This window comes from Monodelphis domestica, chromosome 5 (assembly GCF_027887165.1).
Source record: "Monodelphis domestica isolate mMonDom1 chromosome 5, mMonDom1.pri, whole genome shotgun sequence".
In the NCBI taxonomy this organism is placed as follows: domain Eukaryota; kingdom Metazoa; phylum Chordata; class Mammalia; order Didelphimorphia; family Didelphidae; genus Monodelphis; species Monodelphis domestica.
Window position 1 is genome coordinate 234,327,138 of NC_077231.1, and position 26,137 is coordinate 234,353,274.

The following is a 26,137-nucleotide window of genomic DNA, read 5'->3' on the forward strand; positions in this document are numbered from 1 at the left end:
CCCCTTTCTCACATGAAGAGATAGGCCTTCTCCTTGCCAAGGCAAACCTCTTCTCCCTCCTCCTACCCCTCCCCCAACATGCACAAGTAATCCCATTTCATCTTACCTGTTCGAGCAGATTTCTTTCTCTGTCATTCCCACTTTCTTAATAATCCTTATTCTCCCTGTTTATTTCCTTGCTGGATTCTTTGTTGGCCTATATCTATCCCTTTGTGGCTAAAAGCTCTCTCTGGTCAGCTTCCACTTTTCTTTCTTCTCTTAATTCTCCTTAGTCTGGCTTCCAATCTCATCATTTAGCTGAAATTAAAATCAATGTCCTGTAGTTGGGGTTAAGTGACTTACCCAGGATCACACAGCAAGGAAGTCTCTGAGGTCACATTTGAACCCAGGACCTCCAGTCTCTAGCCCTGGCTCTCTTAATCCATTGAGCCACCTAGTTGCCCCAATGATCTCTTAATTTTTGAAATCTCATTTGGCCTTTTAAAATCCTCATCTTCCTTGTATTCTTTGCAGCCTCTGATGGTCTTAGTCACCCTCTTGCTCTTTCATGGTCTTCATCCTGCTTTTTTGACCACTTCTCAGTCTCTTTTGCTGGGTCTTCTTCTAGGTTACATCTGCTAACCTTGACTGGCTCCAAAGGCTCGGTCCTGGACTCTCTTCTCTTTTCCTTTTCTCTTAATTCTCTTGATGACTTCCTAGGAGGTCTTTACTCAGACCTACTTGTCTAGGCCTGGCCTTTAGTCTTGTATCTCTAACTGCCTATTGGACATCTTGCCCTCTGCATACACAAAGCCAAGATTTCCTTTTTCCCCAAACCCTGCCATCTTTAATTCCTTACTCTCCCCCCCCTTCAAACACATACACTGACAGCATTCTGGTATGGATCCTCATCACCAGTAGCCTTTGTGGTGTTTGTCTTACTTCACAGTTGCCCCTATTCCAGTGCATCCTGCTGTCAATGATCAATGTGCTATTCCTAAAGCACAAGTCACCAGCTGTGCACTCCATTGCGTGCCCCCCCCCCCCATTTCTTATTTTCAGGAATAGAAAGTTAATTCTCTGGCTTTTAATGCCTTTTCCTCCTACCTTTTTCATCCCCACCATTCCTCCTTAGTGTTCTTTGCAAAAGATTCTTCTTTTTCCTTGGGCCTAGAATGTTCTTCCTTATCTCTACATTCTGTTTTTAAGTCTTGGCCAAAATCACTTCTTTTACAGGAATCCTTTCCTAGTCCTCCATGATTAGTGTCTTACCTTTGAGATTTTCTACAATTTATCCCATCTATATTTTTTGCACATAGTGTTTGCCTGCTTTCTTTTTCATTAGATTGTAAACCTCTTGGACAAGGACTTTTTTTTTGCCTTCATGCCTAGAGCTCACCACAGTACTTGATACATTTAATAAATGCTTATGAAGTTGACTTGATGTCATATTACTGCTATAGGAGAGAACATATTGAGGAAAACATGATGACATAATTCCCCTTAAATTTCTTAATTTTTTCTACAATAGTACTGGATTTGGTCATCAGATCTGGATTTACAAACCAGTTCTGCTGCATATTACCCAGTAGAAGCTATGTAGTATAGAGGGCCATAGTGCTAAATGTGGATTTAGGATGATCTAGATCACATCCATTTTATGTTATCCAAGTGCCTATTCAATTCTATAAATAATAATTGAGTTGATATGCATTATTGGAGGAAGTTGTTACATCAAGATGAGATCATGATTGGACAAGTCACTCCACCGATCCAGTTGGGCTCATTACTATAAAAGGATGTTGGAATGGGTATTCCTTGAATCCTGGTATCCTCCTCACCTGTAGCAAATTTTTCCCTTTTGTTGTCCCAAATTCCTCTTTTCTTTTTTCCTGAAAAATTAAAGCAAATATTGAATTTTGCTGTTTTCCTCTGATCAAGGTAATGAATTTTTAAGTGATTTGGCAGGATACTAAATAAAATGTTACTTTGTTCTATTAGTTTCACAGAGAAAAAAGTAGTACAGAATGCCCCAGCAGGAGAGCAAGCTGTCCTATTTTGATTTTGTTTTATGTTGAAAGCTGTCGAAACTCAATAAACCCAAAGTCCCAATTCATTTATGTGACTGTAGTGTTGAGTATTATGGTTCATTTGTAGATGGTTAAATGAAAGTGATCAAGCCACAACCTCTACAAACATTTTTTCCTTCATTTCTCTCATCTTTTTTTACTTATAGGTGAACCCCAGATTTTTTTGATACTCAGTCTTATATTCAACTTCAGGATTGTCTGGATTCTTGTGTCATTTTGCAGTTTTGCTTGAGCAAAAATTGCCTAAAATAAATGGACCATTGATCTTTTCTGTTTTATCAGAACTTTTGTTCTCAAGAAATGGGACAACTTTCTTGAAGTTGCAAAGATATGCATTCTGTTTTTCTCTAATTTCCATTTAAAAATGTTTAAATTCCTTAAAGGTCTGGGATGGAATTTCTGTTTCTGTCTTTAATAGGCACTTAATAAATGTTGAGTTGAGTAGGAAGAGGTAATATTTCAAATGACTTGGTAGGTGTCATGGCCTTTTCTTTGTCTATGTCTGAAACATGTTAATTTGATGATCTTGATAAATTCCTTTTCCACATAAATAAGATATCTCTTTGTATGGTTGGCTGAGACTTTGTCTTTGGACTTTGGAGTCAGATTATCTCTGAATAGCCTGATTAAGTAAAGATTCATTAATTTTGGCAGCTAACTGAATGTTCATTGTACATTGCAATACATAATTTGGCTATTCAGAAATTACATTTTTGTTTTTCCCCCAAATTGGAGACTTATGTACACATATTCATACCAGCAGCTGAGTTTTTCCAACTATATTTTATTCTCATGCTTAAGCAATTACTTCTGGTCAGAAAAGCCTTCATGCCTATTGGCTGCTACTATTCCAAATAAAGCAGACTGTTGGGGGATATAGCTCCTGTTTCTAGTGTCAGTGAAGCCACAGAGAACTTTGGTTTAAAATGCAATGTTACTACAAATGGAGACTGGGATAATAACTGCTTCATTATCAATTTAATTAGCAGGTAGAGAAAAGCTGATGATTACATAAGAACAAATCACAGAGAATATCTATTATAGTGGACTAGGGTATAACTGTGTAAATCATAGTTGGGTCAGGATGGCTATGTACTCATCCCTGAATAGCAGTATTCAATTCAAAAGAGGAGAAATAATTGCCTTTATAATCTTGTAACTAACCATGTCAATAAGGGCTCCCTTTATAGCCAAGAATGACGTTGGTCTCACTATTAATTAGACTTCTACTAGCAGATGCTAGGAACTTCTGGTGACCCTTTCCTTCTAGTTTTATACTGTATAAAACTGCCCTCACACTTTTCCATTATCTTCAGTGCAAATCACTGGGGGCTTGCTTATATTTGTCAAAACTAATTTTGATGCAAATGTGGCACAATTGACCCAGGTCTCTAAAGGCCTGCTCACATATCTATTGCCAGAATTCTGGAATATTTAGGCCTCTATTCCCTTTTGTCCATGTTCTTTGGATTCTTCTCAGATATCCTCACAAATGAGTTCTTTAAGAAGCTTAATGATGATGACATGCTTCTTCATAACATTTCAATGACAACTGGCCATTTCCTTTTCCAGCTCATTTTACTGGAAACTGAGGCAAACAGGATTAAATGACTTGACCAGGGTCATGCAGCTAGTAAGCTTCTGAGGTCAGATTTGAACTCAGAAAGATAAGTCTTTTTGACTTCAGACCTGGCACTATCCATTACTAGCTGCCTCAAAACTCCTGTGCTACTAAAATGATTCTGAGCTTCACAGTTCCACTAGTGACCTACTAATGACAAAATTCAGTGACCTTTTCCCAAACCTGATGACTGAACTGAAAGAATCTGAATTGGAAAGATAGAATCCTTTTTTAACTAAGCCAAGAAGTATTGATCTAGGATTTGAATGAATATTAGAGAGAGCCCAGTAACCTCTGTGCCAGTCCATTCTGTTTCTGCTCCAAATACTGAGAAAATTTCCTTTATATTTAGCCCAAATCTATTTCTCTGTAGATTCTACCTCCCTGCTCCAAGTTTTGTATTCTGGGGCTCAGAAGAACACATTATCCCTTCAACCTTTCAAAACTTTTAAGATAGATATCAATATTTCTTCCTATATGCTCCCATGCTAAAATGTTGTCCTCAAAACTGAACACACTAGTTGGACCAGGACTGAATACAATGAGAACTGTCACTTCCATGTTCTGGTTACTATGCCCTTCAGTGCAATGTAAGATCATACTATCTTTTTCGATTTCCTCGTTAACATTGTTGACTCACGTTGAGTCCACTAGTCCACTAAAAATGGCCTATTTTTTAATATAACTATGCCTCCTCAGTCTTGAATTTGTAAAGTTGATTTTTTGATTCATTTTAGGACTTTACATTTATACTTATTAACTTTAATTTTAATAGGATCTGTTTATTTTTCATACCTGTCTGTTTTTTTTTAGTACTTTACTTTGTTAATCCACCATTTTAGCTATCAGTTTACCTTTGTTTTCTTTTAATGTGACAAGCATATTATTATCTTTGCCCAAATCATTAATAAAACTGTTAAACAGCAAAGGAGCAAGAACAGTTTCCTGTAGCACTCTACTGCATAGGAAATGAATTATTTAACTAGTTCCAAATCCAACTACCTTTATTTTTAACTAGTTCATATCACCTGTTTATGCATGAGGATAACATAAAGGAGTTTTCAGATAATTTACTGAAATCTAGGAAGACTGTATCTATCATCCTAGTAATCCTGTCAAAAAAACAAATGAGATTTGTCTGGCATGATTTGTTCTTTTTTAAACCCTTACCTTCAGTCTTGGAGTCAATACTGTGTATTAGCTCCAAGGCAGAAGAGTGGTAAGGGCTAGGCAATGGAGGTCAGGTGACTTGCCCAGGGTCACACAGCTAGGAAGTAGCTGAGGCCAGATTTGAACCTAGGACCTCCTTTCTCAAGGCCTGATTCTCAATCCACTGAGCCACCCAGCTGCCCCCATGATTTGTTCTTGATTAAACCATGCTGGCTTTTAGTAGACACTACTTCTCTTTCTAAATTTGTACATAGCATCTCTTTAACAATATATTCTAGAATTTTTTCAGGAACTGAAAACAAGCGTCCTGGCCTATGATTTGAGTATTGTGCTTATTTTAGCCTTTTTTTTTGAAAACCAGAATATTTCCCCGTAGATAACAAGAATCATGTTCCTTCCTTTTTCTCCCCCCCCACCTCCTTCTGTAGCCAACATGTAATTCCACATGTGTCCTTGATCAAAACCTATTTTCATGTTGTTGATGTTTGCACTAGGGTGATCATTTAGAATCTATATCCCCAATCCTATCCCCATCAACCCATGTGATCAAGCAGTTGGAAAACCAGAATATTTTCATCAACTCTATTTTCTAGAATCTTTGAATCGTGGCTTTGACAGTGACTTAGCAATTAAATTGACCAATTCTTTTAGGAAAGAGCTTTCTACAGTATTTGTTAGTGTTTGTTTTCCACTTCTGCTCTTTCCTGTCCTGCCTCCCTCATAGTATCATTTTTCCTGTCAATATCCTGATTGCTCTTCTTTAGATTCTCTAAAACCTCTTCAGACTCCTTTGAACCCTTTTCAGATTTTCCCCCCTTAAGATGGATGCACCTCAAGCTATTCTTTCCTTGTCCATTTTCTCTTTTCCTTGAAAGTATACTTGATTCCCATGTTCTCAGTTGTCACATTTAACAGATGGTGCCCAAACCTTTATCTACATCCTTTACTCTTCCTCAAGAGCCTGCAGTTTATTTTTGCTTCTGTGTCCCACTAGCATTCAAACTTGACTCATCCCAAACCATGATTATTAAATAACTCCTCACTAAATCTGATAGTATTCCATTTTCCCCTGTTCACTCTTTGCTGTCTCCTACCTAATATGGCAGTTATTTATCAATCTTGTTTATATTCTACCTTCACAATACCTTTAACATCAGCCACATTCTCTCAATCTTGGCTACTACCAGACCAGTACAGAATCTTGTTACCATCCTTTTAAACTTTTGGAAATAATACTAATATGCTTGCCTCTGCTATCTTAATGCTCTTCAGATCAGGCTAATCTTCATGTATACATCTAATCACCTATTGCCTGCTAATTAAGGTTCAGATCCCTTTGTTGGGCTTTCACAGTTTTTTTTTTCATAATCTGATACCACTCTGCCCTTCTGGCATTATCTCATAGTACTTCCCAGAATGGGCTTTTGTTGTAGCCACACTGGATTACTCTTGGTCCTGGAAGATGATTTGGAATATACTGCTTCTATCTATAGTTGATCAACAAGCATCTGTTAAGGGCTTCTAGATGCTTGACATTGTTTGAGGTGCTGCTGGGATACAAAGATACTGAACAGAAACTTCAAATACCCTATATACACATGTAGGCACAGAGGATATAAGGAGATTTGTCAGGGGGAAGAGTACTGCTACCAGCTGGAGTGATCAGAAAAGCCTTCATGTAGATGATAGTGCATAAATTGAATCTTGAAGGAAACTAGGATTTCTAAAAGGTGGAGTTGAAGGAGGAAGTGTTCTAGGAATAGAAACTAGCCAGTTCAAAGACATGGAAATGGGAATGTATGAAGAAGATGAATAAGAAAGTCATAATGCCTAGAGTACTTAAAGAAGAGTAATGTGTAATAAGCCTGGAAAGGTTGTTCAGGACCAAATTGTGAAGTTTCAAATGATAGAATTTTGATCTTGGGAGGAAATGGGGAACTATTGAGATTTATTGAGTGTGCAGTGATAGGGTTAGATTTGTGCTTTAAGATAGTAACTTTGGCAAGTCTGTGGAGGATGGATTGGAGTGGGAAGAGACTTCAGGTACTGAGACTAGTTAGAGTTGACTTATAGTAATCCAAATGAAAGGTGAAGAGACTTTGAGGTAGGATTTGGTCTATGTAACTGAGAAGAAAGGGATAGATTAAAAACATTTGGGGGAATGTAGTTACTATAAGATTTAGTAATTGCCAATTACGTGTCCCAATGGATAGAGTGCTAGAGTCAAGAAGATTTGTTTGGCCTTTGACACTTTCTTGCTATGTGATCCTGGACTAGTCATTTAAACTCCATTTGCCTTAGTTTTCTCATCTGTAAAATGAAGTGGAAAAGGAAATGGCAAACCACTTCAGAATCTTTGCCAAGAAAATCCTGGAAGAGTTGGATGTGGATGAAAATGACTTAGCAGCACAAAAACTGATAGGTGTGTGGGATAAATGAGGAATTGGATGTGACACTAAAGTGGGTGTTCCTTAACAGTAATAAGAAAGATTGGTAGAATCATGGGTTTAGGGGGAAAAATTCTGTTTTGGATATATTGAGTTTGAAATGCCTTTGGGACTTTTCATTTGGAAATATAAAATAGGCAGTCTGTCATGCAAAGTTGGGGCTCAGGAGAGAAAGCAGGGCTGGGTGTTATAGATTTGGGAGTCACCTGTGTAGGAATCATTACACCTTTGATAGCACTAATCAAGTCATCATGTGAGAGGTGACCTAGGATAGAACTTCTGTGGTGTTTTCATATTGTATATTCTGTTCCATGGGCCTGGAATTCCCTTCCTTAGCTCCTTATACCTCTCTCTCTCTCTGTCTCTGTCTCTCTCTCTCCCTCTCCCTCTTCTCACCCCCCCCCCCCCCCATATATAGATATAGGTATAGGTATAGATATATGTGACTTGGTGATGTTTTATTGTATTTAACTTTGTTTTAAATCGGATTTGGCCATGTAAGGAACTCCCAATGAACTCACTGATGGAAGTGATAAAATATGGTCTTAGAGCATTGTCTAGGCCACTGAGAAGAGAATTGCTCAGGGTGGCATAGCCAGTATGGGTTAGAGGCAGGGATATCAACTCCGAGACCAGTTCTGTGTATCAGACTTGAAGTTCTACTCTGCAAGCAGTCCTTGTTGTTGCCCAAACCAGATTAAAATGTAAATTGAGACATATTTAACAATAAAAATAAAAACACAACATAGATAATGTTACTTAGTGCTTTTCTAAAGCAATACAGGACTCCTATTTCAGTATACCACCTCCATATTATACCATCCTGTTTCCGCTATGGATATCTTATTGAACTTTTAAAGTGAAGGTCAAATATTAACTATTTCATGAATTCTTTCTTGATCTACCTAACTGGTAATGACCTTTCTTATCCCTGAGTCATTACCTGGATCAGTACTTTTCTAATGCATTTATTAAATATTATTTTAATTAGAGTTATCTTTTTGTCTCATTGCATAGAATGTGAATGCCATAGCATGATGGCAGGCATGATATGTTTCCCAAATTTTGTCTCTACCAGCTGTTTTAATTAAATTAGGACACTGGTCCTTAGCTTTTAATAAAGTTTATTAGAATTACTTAGGTAAAAGAAGAGAGAGATATATAGAGAGAATAAGGGGCCTCATCTGGCTACCCACGTGGCTTTTCCAGCAACACCCCCAGCATGGAAGTTCCTTGGCAGAATGCCAGAGACAGAGAGCAAAAACTTATTTCCCTGACACCCCCACCCCCCCACCTCCCATTCTTTGGGAGAATGAAATTAAACAAAAATTAAATAAAATTTACACCAAATTAATACAGAAAAAATTAAAAAAAAAAAGGTTTTGCAAATAAATACTTAAAAGCTTTTTCTCTTATTTAAATTTGCATTATTTTATCTGTTCTCCATACATTTTGTTTGTAATCTACTACTGGCCATGAATAATTCAGAATTTAAGTTGAAAGCTTTGTTGTGTAAAAGACCCTCCAAGTAGTTGCTATAGATCCAGTGCTTGGGTAAAAACAATACTGTGGTTGGGACTTACTTTGGGTTACTCTATAGATTTTCCTGAATAATCTTTTAAGTGCTTCAAAATAAAATAATTCAGGAGTGGTTATTTTAGGATCTTAGATACTATAGACAAGAAAGAAGATAATGTCTCTGAAGTTTACAATAACAGTTGAATCAGAAATTAAGTACTCTTAAAAAAATAAATTTTTAAGTACCAGAGGGAGGAGCTTACATGACTTCAGGGTTGATTAGTGGTAGTCACAGAGTAAGTCTCTGCTAGTGATCTGTGTATCTTAGCTTAATGACACTCAAAGAAAGAAATAAGGCTATGTAATTATCTAGAGAAAGCTATTAAGGTGACCACCAACTAGAGAGTACACCTGCCCTTTTTCTGGACAATTCCAAGGGTAGCTTTGGGAATCTTGGTCCAAATGAATAAGGTCAATGAAAAGGACTGGGCATGGATGGGAAAATTTTCATCAGTCAATAATATCCCTAGGAAGCAAAACATATTTAGAGTTAATACCAGGATTTGTGTTTCCTCCAAGTTGGAACTAGTAATTGATGAGCTTTCCTGGGCTCATCTTGGAGTAACCTGGAAATGAATCGACAGATGGCAACCCTCTAAATGAGAACTTGCTAAGGATGAGTCTAGCTAGCTTTTCAGCTGCTGGTAGATTGTTAGGGCAAAGCAGATAAGTTTTGAAGAGAAAAGTTAAATTTAGAAATCTAGAGAAGGCATAGAGGAGCAAGAATCTTTTGGGAAAATGTTAATAATCACATGACTTCAAGGTTCTAATGACTGGGAAAATTTTGCTAAAGGTCACATAGTTTGACATCACAATGATTTATGATCAGGGAAAGAATGTAATAAAGCTAGAGATGAGACTTAGGGAACAGGACAGAGAAATGGCATGATAATGAAAAGTACAGTAAAGGAGAAGTTAGGCAAAGAGCAAAGTTTTTATTTTTTATTTTATTTTTTTAAATTGATTTCATTTTAACTAATGTTCCAGCTTCGTGCCCTACCAAACTCTTTCTCAGAGCTGAGTTGCAAATTGATTGGAATGTGACTTCTTTTCTTTTTCCCCTTTCCTGTTACAGGTGCTCATGAATGCTAAAATGGCCAAAAGGCAGACAGTAGGGGAAAGAGGGAAATAGGACTAAGAAAATACTAGACAGGCCCTGGGCAATAGGTTTTTCAAGGGATTAGACACAGAGTTTAGAATCTTAACTTTTTTTTTTTTTTAACTCTTAAGGCAGAAGGGCAGTAAGGACTAGGCAATGGGGGTTAAGTGACTTGTTCAGGGTCATATAGCTGGGAAGTGTCTGAGGTCAGATTTGAACCTAGGACCTCCTGTCTCTAGGCCTGGTTCTCAATCCACTGAGCTAGCCAGCTACCCCCAGAATCTTAACTTCTTAAGAAGAAAAAAAATTTTTTATTTAAATATTATCAAAGTTCTCTAGCTAATGAACATTTAAAAATTTCGCACTTTTTAATTAGGCATATATCTTCTCTGGCATAAAAACAATTGTTTATTGAAGTGAAGGTTGGTGATAAAAGAATGAGATCTATTCATAACTGTTCTTTGATATCTCACAGAGAGGAATTCTGTCCAATATACTTGCCCTCCCAAATAATCTGCTAAGAATAGAAGCTGTGGAATCTGGTATAATCTATTCCCTCTGATGCATCAGTTGTTTGGTGATAGAGTGCCCATCACTTAGCTGCATAATCTTAGATCTGCATTTGGAATCTATCCCTTGCTAATCATCCTAACTGCTGTACAAACAACTTCTGAGGACAATTACCATGGATTATGTGCCTCTCACCTTAGGTCTAGCTGAAAGTTACTGTTCTCTATATTCTCAGTGTACCAGAGATGTTCTGTGTCATAGCTTCAGCCCCTAGGTAGTATCGAGGAGTTTCTCAAGCCAGAGAGCCATAAGATTCTTCCTTTTCTTTATAGTCTCCTTCCTGTATTAGCAGGTTGTGTTACAGGGAAGAGAAAATTCTGTAGTTTTAATTTCATGTAGGAAAACCTTGTGGATTGTGCCTTCCAAAAACTGTATAGTTTTTGCTGTATTTCATACTTAGACTTGTGAAATGCTGTCCTTTGATTATACGTGCATGTGAGATTAAGGTAAATTCATCATTGTGACAAAGAAAACTCATTATTTTCTTCCCTACCACCCCTCCCTATTTCATTACAGGGCACTGTCATCATTCTATTCACCCAGGTTCATAAATTTGGAGTTATGCTCTGTTCCTCTCACACCTCCTGTGTCCAGTTTCTTGACCACTATCCCAGCACCCTCCCTTACTTTTCACTTGGGCTATTGCAATAGCTATCTAATTGGTTTTCCTGTTTCAATCTATATCTCACTTCATTCTAAACTCCAGAAAACTGCCAAAGTGATTTTCCTCAGGTGTGAATCTCACTATGTCACTCTTTTTGCACATTTAGGGGTAAGTATAAACTTCTCATACAAGAGTTAGTCAGCAACTCTTTATTAAGCACCACCAACAGCCAGATGCTGCTATAATCTATGGAGATAGAGAAAAAGTTTTAAAAAATAGCATTTAGGTCTCCTCAGAACCTTGAGACATCCAACTTTTCTAGTTTTAATACACATTTCTTCCTCTGTTTTCCAGCCAGAAAGGCCTTTTTGCTACTCACAATTTTCAACCATCTTTAAACTTTCTACCTTTGTATTAGCTGCCACCAGGCCTTTAATTCTTTCCCTCATCACCTACATTGGTGAAGGGGGAAAGATCTCAATATCACCTTCTACATGGACATTTTATTGCTCATCTTCCCTTCCTCCAGGCCTTTTCCCCCTAGGTTAACTTGTCTCTGTTTCATATGTGTTCTGTGTATAGCCATATATGTGCAAGTTATCATCTCTCTCAGAATGTAAGCTTCTTGAAGGCAGGACCTGTTGGTGTTAATTCCCAGTGCCTGGTGCAATGCTTGCCTCCCATAATGGGAGCTTGATAACTGCCTTTTGATAGATTGTTGATTGTAAAGTAAGTCATTATTACAAGGCCTACTGCACAATAATATGATATCCTTGCTTAACAGATCATTTATTAGTCTACTGTGAGAACAGAAGAAAAAGTGCCTCTATTTTCAGCTACTAATATAAAAAATTTGAAGGATTGTCAACTTTTATATGACTTGTCTAAATTCATTTTGGGTGGAACCACCATAAATTTTTGGAAAGCATTATAGACATTTTATTCAACATTTTATATTTGAAAAATTATGTGCTCCAGGGAATATTCTCAAGCTTTGAGTTATAATTTTTAGCCCTTTCATGGTCTTACTTATCCTCTGTTGAAAAAGCACATTTAAAGGATTAATAGACACAAGTGAGAGACAGGAAAAGTCTTTGTTTATCTCCCCCCCCCCCCAACTAAAATAGTACTTTAAAAAGAGAAAATAGTATAAATTTGTTTTTATAATTTGTTTTTTATGCAGCATACATCTAATTTTTTTCTGTCAAAATTTTGAATTAGCCTTATAAAGATTATACAGATAAACCAGCATTGTCATAGTTAATAGAAACCTGTTCAGTGAGGTCTGTGGGCTTCAAGATCAGTAACAGTGCCAATGACAGTGAAATATGGCCTTATCGAAAGGAGAATTCATAAGAGGCTGCCCTGGGACACTACACCACTGTCCTTCTGTGTATCCTGACAATGTTATCTGTCCTCTCAGTACGGAGTATCAAATGTCTGTCATGAGTACAGAAATTAATTTAATGTCACCTGAAGACATGCAATTAATCTTTTAGAGGTTTTCATAATACCTTTACAGAAAGAGTTGCCAGTTTGGCGGATTTGGATTTTGGGGTTTAGCAGAAGATAAGGAAAATTAATTTTTCATCAGGGTTAATACAAGCTAGCAGGGCCACAAAGGCTGAGAAAAATGGTTGGGGAATTTGTCAAGTGTTGTCACTCTAGAATAATGCTGCTTAACGTCTGATAGGTGTAATCAAGAGTTGAGATTTCTATAGAGAAGGATTAATCAATTTGCTCACTACTGAATGCAAGTCAGTGATATCACTCCTTCATGGGGTTTAAGAATGGAAATAAGATTTGATCTGTCAAATTGTAAGAAGTGCTGACACTATCAATGGGCATTTTTATCTGTACATTTAAAGCATTTGTTATAAATAAATTTGTCCTGCTAATGTTGATGGCAAGCAAACCAGCTTTTTGTAAGATTTGTTCATGATGTAATTGATAAAAGAATACTTTCAGTTTATTGAAGTCAGTTCTTTTTTAGAAACAATAGAGCTCTTCCCCAATAAGATATATTGTTATTTTCACAGTTCATTAAAGGGTTATCATTTCTGAAAGAAAAATCGGGTTTAATAGAAGCAAAGATAATCTTATCTTTTCTTCTTCCTAGGGAAAGAGTATGATTTCTAATTATGAACAGGAATATAGCATTTTGATATTAACTTTAAAAGTTCTTAATTTTCTATGAATCTGAGGCATTTCCTACATTATAGAGCCTTATTCTTTGACTATATTAAGAATTCAAAGCAGACTTGTTAATTTATTTTGAATGTAGATTGTAAATAACTTTAAAGTCACAAAGGACTGCTATCTTGAGGTCTCTTCTAGTGTTCACTGGGTATTCTGTATTGACCCATTAGAGTACTTAAAAGCTTTTTTTGAGCCTTTTCTATAAAATATACTTTATCATTCACGTTTTCAAGTTTTGAACAATTCAACTAGAAAAATATACTCTCTGCTGTTAACATAAAGTGATAACTCCCTGGTAGTAAGTGAAATATATATTTTGAGGCCTGAAATCAGGTCTTTAATTTGAAAGTTGTAATGAGATCTACTTTTATTCAATTTAATAATGTATACAAAAGAACTGACATTTTGCTACTGATCTTCAAAAATAACTTGATAATCATTCATATAAATGAACAATTATCATCTAACAAATCAGTAAAGTTTTACTGATTTATTTAGAAAAGATAGTCTGACTGACTTAATCTTAATTTTCCCATGATCATAAACCTACTTAGGTTACTTTTTCATTATAGCCTTCTTCCCTTTTGGGAGCCAAACTTTTAGAAAACTTTCTTGTTCTCACTTCCTGAATGACTCCTAAACACTTAATTTTTATACACTTAATTTTTTTTAAACCCTTACAGTATGTCTTAGAATTGATACTAAATATCAGTTTCAAGGCAAAAGAGCATCAAAAGGACTGGGCAGTTGAAGTTAAGTGACTTGCCCAGGATCACACAGCTAGGAAGTGTCTGAGGCTAGATTTGAACTCACTATCTAACAATTCTAGGCCTGGCACTCAATCCACTGAGCCACCTAGCTACCCTTTAATTGACTCTTTAAAAAATTAACTAATTTAGTATATTTCCCCATGGTTACATGATTCATGTTCTTTCCCTTCCCTTCTCCCTCCCACCTCCCAGAGCTGATGAGCAATTCCATTGGATTATACAGGTATCATTTAATTGACTTTTAATATGACCTCTCAATTGATACTTGACTGAAACTGTTTTTCCCAAGATAAGAAGGCTCTCTTAATTGTTAAATTCAATGCATTTTCCTCATTTCTCATTTTTGGTGTCCCTTTTCAGTTTCATGTGGTTAAACAACCCCCTTTTCTGGATGTCCCCTCCTCTCTCTCTCTCTCTCTCTCTCTCTCTCTCTCTCTCTCTCTCTCTCTCTCTGTGTGTGTGTGTGTGTGTGTGTGTGAGAGAGAGAGAGAGAGACAGACAGACAGACAGACAGACAGACAGACAGACAGACAGAGACATGGTTCTTGCCTATTTGTCCTCTTTCCCCATCTAGGCTATCCTCATTCTCCAGTGTTAAGTCATCATCTATCAGAATCTTACTAGCTAAGGATAGATTCTTGGGCTCTGTTCTCTTTTCTTTTTCCTCTTTCTAACCTAATGACTTTTCACCAACTCTAATGAATTCAGTTTTTACTTTACATAGTTGACTTCCAGGTCTTTATACCCAGCCCATATTTTTCTCCTAAATCAAGTTTTGCCTCATGATTACCCTTTGGAAGATGCTTAACTGGAATCTTAGCATCTCAAACATATATCAAGTAGAAATCACATTTCCTATATTTTCCCCATAATCTGTCAGGAATCAAGATGTTCCTATTTCTATTGAGAACATCATCTTTCTAGTCATTCTGATTTTGTCTTGTCATTGGACTTCACTGACTGGAAGAGATAGTGAGACTGACAACTTTGTGCAACTCTGCTTTACTTAAATACAGTTCACTTGAAAATCAAGATATTACATATTTCATGCTGTCATTGGTCTTCCTAAAAAACAATAGTCTTTCCAGTTCTTCATATTCAAAATTATAGCATTATCCTTAATTCTTCCTTCTCTCTCACTCCACATATCCTGTGTAGTTGCTAAATGTTATATCTTTCTCTTCACTCACAGAAGGACCACTCTAGTTTAAGGCCTTCTCTCTCACTTGGACTCTTGTGAAATGCCCTTCTAATTGGTTTTCCAGCCTTGTGTTCCCTTCTCTAATCCATCTTCCTCGTAGCTATCAGAGTTATCTTCCTAAAGCTTAAGACTACATCATTACACTTGATTCTTCTCAGTTTGGCACTGGTCTTTATAGATTTATTTCATGTTACCCTTTGGGCAGATTGTGGAACGGGGGACTACTTGTTTCCTCAATCCATTCTCGGCATCCCATTTCCTACCTCCTTGCCTTTGTCTAGGTTTTCCCATATGGCCAGAATGTGCTCCCTCACTCTTCAACTAAGCTTCTTCATGATTCACCTCATAGGAGCTTGCCACATGGTCTCTTTGATTCCCACCTTTTTGAGTATTCTTGTTCTCCTCAAATTATCTCCTGTTTACTTAACATAGTTCAAGTTGTATCTACTCTGGTTGTGTGATTGAGTTCAGGATATAGTTTTCTTTCTTTTTAAAAACATTTTCAGCCTAGCATAGCTCCTTTGCTTGTTGAATTAAATTTCCTTAGAATATAAACTTTACAACACTTAATTTTTAGTGCTTTTACACATCAGAGGTGCTCTTTATAAAGTTTTTGCCTTTGGTTTTGATTAGTTTTTTTTTTAACCCTTATCTTCTGTCTTAGAATTAACTGTGTATTAGCTCCAAGGCAGAAGAGTGGTAAGGGCTAGGCAATGGGGGTCAGGTGACTTGCCCAGGGTCACACAGCTGGGAAATGTCTGAGGCCAGATTTGAACCTAGAACCTCCAGTCTCTAGGCCTGGCTCTCAATCCACTGAGCTACCCAGCTGCCCCCAGGTTTTGATTAGTTTTAAGGAAATGTCGGACAATAATTAGCTGATTTTCCTTGTGGTTTTCCTCTTCTATATGTACACTGTAGTAAATGACAACTCAGGGTACCAAATATTGATTTGATTCCGATTATTACTTTTGGCTTAGCTATCCGTTTCTGAATAGATTAATATTTTTGGCCACTTTTTATAAACTGAAATTTCCTCTGAAAATGACTTCTAAGTGTAATTTTGATTATTAATTGTATTAGAACTAAAACACAACTAAAATTTAATTCCAAACTGGCTATATTTGTGGGACTTGTTCCATAAATTTTTAATAAATTCTGGAATGTATTTTTTTTAAAGAATCTAACTGGTCATAAATGTATTATTTTATCCAAAGGAATAGCAGCTAGCAAAGTAGAATTTTTCCTGGATTTTAAAAAATTTTAGATGGGAGTCCCATCTAAAATTTAAAAAAACCCAGGGTTTTATATTGGTGAAAAATAGTTGAAGCCAGCATTAACTCCCAAATTTGAAGTTGTCTTTTTTGATGTTAAGTAACTGCAAAAGCATGGGTCATTTAAGAATAAGTGAGTGCTTTTGGACTAATTCAGAAATGCTAACCTCTCAACAAAAGTTTCATGCCTAACCTATATATGAAGTTGAGTATTCTGTTTATTTTTTATTTTAAAAATCATTTTTGGGGATTAATTGCATTTATATTTTATAATTTCTAAGATGGCAATATATTAGTATATAGTAACTTAGGCAAACAATATTTATTCATCTGAGGTATCCCCCTTTTTTAATGTATGCTGTGTAGATCCATGTAGCTGAAAGAAAAATGGAATTGTCTTAAATCATACAAATATACACCTATAAAGTTTTTTATGTATCTTTCTCACAGTTATAATTTTATGTAATGCATTTTCTGTGACATATGCACAAAATTGAATATGTGCCATTAACACCCTTTATCGCTTTAATAGTGGTACAAAGTATGAACTTTTGGATTAGAGTTTAGCACTACTATTCCCTTGAGAAGTCTGTTTTTTGGAGGAAGAGATTTCTCCAAGCTCCTTTTTTTGCCCTTCCTTTGGACTGCATACATTTAATGTCACCATAGCTTCATGGACCTGAGTAAACAAACCAGGCCTAATTTAGCATTTCTTAGAAACTGGACTGAAGTTGAAAATCTAACCATGGACAATCCACAAATTGTATTCTTTGTGTATCTAGTGTCAGGAATCATTACTTTGATGTTTTTGGGAACACCTGTAATTAACTTACTTTAAAATTTTCTCTTTACATTCCTCCTCTTTCTACTCTTTCTACATAACTCTTCTTTCTCTAGAATAACCTTAAATGATTGTTTAAAAGTCCTGAAGCAGATAAAAATTAAGCTTGGACTTGCCAGAATTATGAGTTTTTCACTTCTATATCCCCCAAGATGTTAAGGATCAAGGTGTCAGGTAATACTTATCAAATTATACTTAGGTACATAGTCCATTCATAGGTACATATACTTAGGTACAAATTATACATGGGTACATGTATCTTTAATCTTTGAAGTGTTCACAGAGTGTTAGCAGGTATAACTTGTTTTGATTTTTAAAATGTCAACTATAACTTCATTCATTTTGAAGGCTTACTTTCTGTTCAGTTGTCTACTTGAAGATTCTCTATTTTCGTTCTCCCATTGGTTATTTTTTAAATCCCACATGATTTTTTTTCCTATTTGAGACTCCTTATGGCTGTAATCCTTCACTTTAAAAATATTTCCCCCCAATTACATGTAAAAATAATTTTTAACATTAATGTTTTTTTATTTTGAGTTCCAAATTCTCTCCCTTGCTCCTTTAATCCCTCCCTGAGATGGTAAGCAATTTGGTATATATTTTACACATGCAGTCATGTAAAACAATTTTTCCATTTTGTGGAAGAGACCATGGACAAAATGAAGAAAGAAAGTGAAATATAGTGGATTTTGTTCTGCATTCAGACTGCATTAATTCTTTCTCTGGAGGCAGATGGTATTTTTCATTGTGAGTCTTTGGGATTGTCTTGGGTGACTATTGTTGAGATACATAGATCATTCATTGCTGTTAGCATGTACACTATTCTTATAGTTCTGTTCACTTTGCATCAGTTCATGTAAGTCTTTTCAGGTTTTCCCAAAATCAATCTGCTCATCATTCCTTAAAGCACAGTGGTATTCCATTATAATCACATATCACAACATATCTAGCCATTCCCCAATTGATGGATATCCCCTAAATTTCCAATTCTTTGCTACCACAAAAAGGACTGTTATAAATATTTTTGCACAAATAGTATAAATACAAGTTTGCTCTGTTTAATGATCTCTTAATCCTATATTTGATTAATTAGCACTGAGAGAAAGTGATTGCATGGTATTTCATATGGAAATTTAAAAGTGTACTCATTTTGGGTGTTCATATTTATATAGCAATCAAAAACTCTTGAACCTAGACATTGAGTACTTAGCACAAGACAAAAGAGACAATCCCTGCCTTAATGTTCTATCAGTCAAAGCATTTATTAAGTACCTACTATAGATAGCACTCCTTACTCTTTAGTCAGGCTATCACAGTGCTTACCTTTGCACTTAATATTACCATTGCACTTATACATTCACATATGTTCTCTTCTCAGTTCTTTTCCCTAACTGTTTATTGCTCTATAGATTTGGAATTCTTGATACTGTCAATAAACTATAGGCATTGATCTAGAAGTTATTTTGTGCTCTTCATACTGACTGCTGTGCAGTATATCGTGTAGCACCATTGCTTGAGAAGCATGTGCTTTCTCAATCGTACAACAAGAAATAAGAAAAAAATGGTTTAGAGTGAGGTTAGTTACATTTATTAACAAGGAGGTCCAGTGCTCTATCCACTGTGCTACGTAGCTGCTTCTTATTTACAATATAGCTATTTGAAAAGAAAGAACATAGTACATTACTAAGATTTGAACACATTTTAGTAATCCATGTTAGTTTAGTTGGTCTAATGCATTTATTTAGGACTTTAAGGCTTACAAAATGCTTTAAAAATTATTTCATTTTTTTCTTCAGTACAATTCTGGTAGGAAGTGCTTTATTATCTTCATTTTACAGATGAGGAAACTGAAACCAACAAAAGTTTATTGACCTGCTTAACCAGAGTCACTCAGCTTATAAGTATTTAAGGATTGATCTGAACTCACATCTTCCTTTGGATCCAATGATGTATTTACTGTGCCACTTAGGTTTATATAGTTTTAATCCCATTTTTAAAAACCAAAAGGCAAAGTGGAATGGATGAGTATTTTTGACATGGTAGTATGGTTTGAGCAAGAAGTAAGAATGCAAAGTTATTTTTGTAAACTGTCAAGTTTTAACAAATAGAATGTACTTGTAGGAGATGATAAGTGAAATAGTTCCTGTATTGAACTTGAATTGTTTCTTTAATGTAGAGATCTTTAGCAATAAAAAGGGTTTTTTTAATCATAGACCTCCCCAAAATTTAGTAGGCAAATTGATATAAAAAGAATCATAAGTGCTTTTGCTTCAAATATTGAATTGCTAATTTAAAAAATTTTTTTATTAATTAAGCAGGACATATTCTGTTTCTCCCCCACATTGAAATTTCAGATTTGTTTTTGTATTGTTTTAATTTGCAGTTAGGTATTAATAAAACAAATATTGAATTGCTAATTAAAAAATTTGAATTAAGCAGGACATATTCTGTTTCTCCCCCACATTGAAATTTCAGATTTGTTTTGGTATTGTTTTAATTTGCAGTTAGGTATTAATAAAATTATACTACCAAGTAGGTCTCTGAGAAGCTGATATTTGATTGAGTAGATACTGAACAGCATGATACCTTGTTGATTTCAGCAGGGGGGAGAGAATGTTGGCTTTTTTCACCCAGAGGGTCAGCCCCAAAGACTTCCTCAGTCTCCAGAACTAAGACAGCATCCTGTTCGGAAAGTCACACTGACAAAGGGAACAACACTTCATCAACAACAGCAGTCTCCAGTTGCAGCTCATGTACACTCAACTGTTCCTCCAGGAGTTAAAAATGTCCAAGGAAGTCACCCAGCAAAGAAGGTAACTTTTAAAAAAATTTAGAATCAATTGGCCCTGTCAGAAAAGCAAAGAATATATTTATTATATGCTCAATTTTTTACTAGTCTTTTAGGAACTGAAAAATCTCTATTACCTATTAGTAATGATTTTTTCATCTCTTTTCTGAAAACAGTAAAATAGTGTCTGAGCTTGATATAATATGTTAAGGTTTGCAAAGTACTTTGTATATATTATTTTTTCTGCCTTGGAATAGATATTTTGTATCAATTTTAAAAGCAGTATGGACTTATTTTTTATATATATGTTCTCTAATATGTAAAACAAAGTTCATGGGTCTTCATGAAGAATACTAATTTATAAATGAGTAGAAAAATGAGTAAGAAGAGGTAGGTTCTGGAAAGGTGATGGAAATCATTGAAGTTGAAGGAGGCAGCTTCCTGAGGCCATTCCCAATTATCTAAACCAGGAGCCTTAAGGTGGCCAGAATATCTAGTGTTCTCTTCTCTCAGCCACCCAATTGGGTATATCAAGTTCCAGGCTAAGGTCACAGGTACAACTAATTCTGGTAGCAATGCCTTTGTCTCTAGGTCTCAGATCTATCTGATCTCCAAATGACTGCAGGTCAGAATCATTGAGGCTTTGAGAAGCCGCTGCTATCCTCCAAAGTGGAGGGAAAGCTGAGTCACAGGCCAGACTGGGCCAGAACCCCAAATCTGAGCCCTGAGTACTGGGTCTCCCCTAACTCCAACTCATTCTCCACAAAGCTGCCAAATCGACATTTTTGATATACAACTCTAATCAAGCTGAAAAGAAAAGAAGCTGGCAATTATCCATTGCATTTAAGATAAACTGCAAACTTCTTTTTTGGATATTTAAGTCTTTCACAGTCAGGCTCTATTTCAAAGCTGATTATATAATTCCTTTTCCTCATATATGTGACATTGCTCACCACTGACCCTTTGTGTTCTTCCTTATATTTCCTTCCTCCATATCTTTACTGGAAAGGCTGCTCCTCATGCTGGAATATTCTTCTCTATTTTTGCTTCTTCAAACCCCTGCTTTGTGTCAAGGCCCAGGTCAAGTACCACTATGCATATAAAGGCATTTCCTTATTCTCTTAGTTGGGTTTTTTTTTTAACCCTTACTAATTAAGTATTGGTTCCTAGGTAGAAGAGTGGTAAGATTTGCCCAGGGTCACACAGCTAGGAAATGTCTGAGATCACATTTGAACCCTGGACCGCCTCACTTCAGGCCTGACTCTCCATCTACACATCTAATGACCTAACTGTCCCTATTCCCCTAATTGTTAATAAACCGTACCTGGAATGTACTTAATTCTCCACCAAGGGTAACATGTCTCTTAATTGATCTCCAGTTCCAAGCTTAGTGCCAAGTATATTGTAGATGTTTAATAAATATGATAGCCATTACAGGTGTTTCAATATCCACATTTTATAAATGAGGAAACTGGCTCCAGAGTTTGTCACCTGCCATGATCACCCAGCTATTAAGTGTTAGAAGGATGTTTTGAACTTAAATTCCTAAGACTTCTTCATGTCCAGTGTTCTTCCCACTATCTCACTAGCTGGGGTGTGCAGTGGAATCAGAAGAACATCAGTTCATATTCTTCCTTTGAATCTTACTCTTAAACCATGGGAAAGCCACTCAGCTTCTCTGGAGCTCAGTTTTCTCTGGGAGTTGGACTTGATGGTTTCTTAGGTGGTGATTCTATGATTACAGATAAATTTTCCCTTCTTATTTTCTTGATGGGACCTCCTAACCTAGTCACCCCAATGGACATTTAATTTAAAAATCTAAGCTTTCAGTGTAGCCTGCTTCCCTAAAGGTATTCATAAATTATAATACCTAGTTTACTTGGTTCATTGTGACCAAGAAGCAGTTTTCTGTGCCATATGAGGCATTAACTTCAGCCTTAAATACCCCATTAGGAACTTTTTATACATAGACTATACTTCTCATCTGAGACTCTCCTGTTGCTGAGATTTATACTTTTGTAAACTGATGTAATTCCAGTTGATGATTTCTTTCACTAAGGATTATGAGTTGTTCCTAAACAGTGCTTGCCATTATGGTGTATTCTTCTCTTTTGGTGGTCAAAACCATTCATCTGCAGAAACTTTTGCTTAACTTAATGCTTCATTGTGTAGTAGTAAACAAAATGCAGATGCTGACTAGTTCTTCTGGCTTTGCCAGAAGAGTATATTTTCCCTCTCTGGGCCTCAGCTTGGAAAGTGTTCTAAGTGATGACTGCTTTGGAGCACTTTGAAAACTCACCAAATTTTGTGATTCTAAAGTTACTGATAATCCATATTGTTAAATTTGGATATTAGAAACAGTCCAAGATTTTCTTTCATTGGCTATGTTATAAAAACCTGCATTGCTAGAATGTGCAGAGCCATTGGCATTTATTCATTAGAATTAAAGATTCTCTGGGGGCAGCTGAGTAGCTCAGTGGATTGAGAGCCAGGCCTAGAGACAGGAGGTGCTAGGTTCAAATCTGGCCTCAGACACTTCCCAGCTGTGTGGCCCTGGGCAAGTCACATGACCCCCATTGCCTAGTCCTTACCACTCTTCTGCCTTGGAGCCAATACACAGTATTGACTCCAAGATGGAAGGAAAAGGTTTAAAAAAAAAAAGAATTAAAGAATTCTGATTGCATATACTTCTGTGGTACACTTGGTATAGTTATGCACTTTTCCAAAAAAGGAGAGTCATAATCCCTAATTATAGTATCATTCTCCCCAAATTTGCGGATATTATTTGATAGGGTGAAGTATTGGTATTTTTCTCACTTTCCCCCTAATAATTAAACAAGGATTGTCTAAATGCATTGTTTCCTAAAGGAAGGAGTTAAATTGTTGGCAATTTGGTGCCTTTTTTAAAATGGCAGAGCTCATGTTTTCACATCATATGATTTTTGCTAAGGTCTCCCATCTTTCTTTGAAGAGTTACTTTCAGTTCTTTAAAACTTTGAGATCAGTGGAAGTAGGGCTCATAAAATAAAGGCTGATTTGATCCAGAGAGGGAGATGGTTCACTATAAGGAAGAGCATGGTAATGAAGGAATGTGACATCTGTGTCAGGCTTTGTCATCTCTCACCTGAAGACTTGAAATTTTAACTATTCCCAGTTGACTTGTGTGATATTTGGAATTCCTTCTTTTGTTTATGATTTGGGATAGATGACATCCCATTCAACTCCCAGATTTTCTGATGATAGCTATTTGTTGAAGGCCTCTGATATTATTAGTAACATTGGCATTGAAAACACTTAGGTTTTGTAACATCTCTGTCTTCTGAGGATTTCAAATTTAAAATGTCTTTGAAGTAGGAACAAGTAGAATTCTTCCTTTTTTTTTTTTCTGATGGGAATCTCCAGTACCAACTGTAAGTGACTTTAAGGACTGCTCACGCATAGGTAAAGTTTTTGCAGTCTTAATTGTTTTTCTTTTGTGATTTTGAATTGTTGTATTGAAATAGCTTCTGGACCTGGTTTTAAAAAGAATATTTTAGGGTTCATCATTCAAAAAAAGTGCAGTGTGACATAGTGGACCAAATGCTAGAATTTAAGTTAGGGAAACCCTGAGCTTGAATGCTGCTTCTGATTTATTAGCTAAGTGACTGTGGCAAATATCTTTACCTCCCTAAGCTTCCCTTTCCTCATCTATAAAATTATAGCCTTGTTGAGTTTATATATCTATACTTATAGATATATAATATAGATATGTATACATATACATATATATATAACAAATCTATATTATGTGCATATACAACATATATATATACACACATACAACATATACACACACACTTAGTAAGATAGAAAATGCTCTAACATATCAATGTTAATTCTAAACAAATTGTATATCTAAACCTATATTAAAATTAGCTAAGGACATGTTAATTGTTGCCTTTTAAAAATTAAATATTTCTGGCACTTCATTTTCTTCCACTTGTGTCTGTGCCTTATAAAAACTTTTCAGAATATTTGGAAGTTAGTCTTTTTTGGTACATTTCAAATTCTTTAGGGAAGAGCATAGACAATTTTACAAAGACTTCCCTTTTTGGTCCATTACTGCTTGTCAACTCTGATACCAACTTTCCTGTGAAATTTAATTAGGAGCATCATGTATCTAATGACCGAGGGAGAATAGACCAGAAATAGATTTGGAAAGTTGAGAATATATTGAAAAATTTTTTTAGTGGAAGCATCTGTTAAGCTTTTTAAAAAAGTGTCATTAGTAACAACAATTTATTGAGCAACTTGTTTGGCTAGGCATTTAAGGTACAAAGAGGTATGCGATCTCTATGTTATTTATAGTCTTAATTTAAGTTGGGTTTGGGGGATATGATAAGTAGAAACTTGATACAAATGAATATTATTTAAACTCTAAGGCCTGCATGTTCCATATTAAAACAAAGCATCAATCCTCTTCCATTTCCCATAGTTTTGACTAAATCATTTTATATCAAGAGTTGTAATATCAGAATAAGTTAAATGAAAGATATCACCTACTTATTACCTGTCAGCCTCAGGAGAAAGACCCTACTTTTAATATGAGAACTTTCTAAATTTCTTTTATCTTGATGTCTGTATTTTCTCATCGCTGTTGTTAATATCATTAATAATAATAATAATAATAGCATTTATATATTGCTCTAAGATTTACAAAGCACTTTATAGGTATGTCATTTTAAACTCAGATCTGAGCGGTGTAGGTACTGTTATTAACCCCATTTTACAGATGAAGAAACAGGCAGACAGATAAAGTCTCACAAAGCTAGTAAGTTTCTGAGGCCACATTTGTATAAGGAAGTGATAAATATAAAACTGAAATTAACCTTAGAGGTTTGTGGGGGTGGGGGTGGGTGGGTAGGTGAGGGTTGGGTGATGGGGGTTTTTTTTAGTAATCAGCTGTTTCTTAAATAGTTTCCGCAGGTTTTTAAAAATTACAGGTCTGTTATTGAAGTTCTGATGATTTTAAATTCATATTTTCCATAGCTAATGTTATAGTTGGTTTCATGTAGCTAATAACTTTTGAGTGAAACCAGTTTTCTACCATGTGAAAATATTTTCCACTAAATCTTGTTTGTTACCTTTATGTATCTACAATTCTAGCTTCTTTTGAAATTTCCTTTATTATCCCTTAATCATAAATCAAAGGAAAGAATTTCATTAGAATTTAAATAAATACTACATTTTTGTATAATCATTACTTCTTATTGGATTAGACATAGATCACAGTTCAATTAAAAAATTTTCCCAGTGCCTTTATTTTTCATTTATCTCTACTTTTCTTATTGGACTGCTATTAAAGAAATTTTAATTTTCTTTCTTGAAACTTCATGATGCCTTTTCTGGTGGAATAGTGCAACTGAACTTTATCTAAAAAGTTATCATTAGTTAAGAAAGACCAGTCAAGATGGCTTAGGAGAACTGTCCAATGAACTCCTTTCCAAAAGCTTAGAAATCCTATCTTCTTTCTTATCAGTTTAAGATTCTAAGAACTCCTTTTTAATCCAGTTTTCAAAATGACAACTAAAATATTTACAAAATGGGTTGGACAGAATTTGCTTGACTGAAGTTTGATGTGCTCTTATGGTTCATTCACATTTTTTGTAGCGCTTTAGCACTAAGCACACAACCTGATTTCCCATATGAACAGTTCATATTCAACTCAATTTATCAGCTTATCTTAGCTCACATTGATATAATGGTCAAGAGTTGATAATCCCTCCTGTATAATAGCACTGTGATAGTGTAAATATTGTCATCATTATCTCCAGTTTTTCAGTGAGGACACTGAAATTTAGAGGTTTCATGATTTGCTTACTTAGGAATTTTAGGTGGGACTTCTGAAACTAATTAAAACCATTGCTTTT

At 35.6% G+C, this 26,137-nt stretch overlaps 1 protein-coding gene across 11 annotated transcripts in view; it reads left to right on the forward strand.

Moving 5' to 3' along the window:
• RBM33 (RNA binding motif protein 33) overlaps nucleotides 1-26,137 on the forward strand; it is a 184,092-nt gene that overhangs the window by 108,785 nt on the left and 49,170 nt on the right. For 8 of the 11 annotated variants that reach the window (XM_007504671.3, XM_007504663.3, XM_007504673.3 and 5 more), the window contains one exon: nucleotides 20,041-20,253. In XM_007504671.3, coding sequence (XP_007504733.1) covers nucleotides 20,041-20,253 — 213 coding nt within the window. The remainder of the gene's footprint in view (nucleotides 1-20,040; nucleotides 20,254-26,137) is intronic. The other 3 variants (XM_007504664.3, XM_007504674.3, XM_056799955.1) reach the window with 1 other exon arrangement.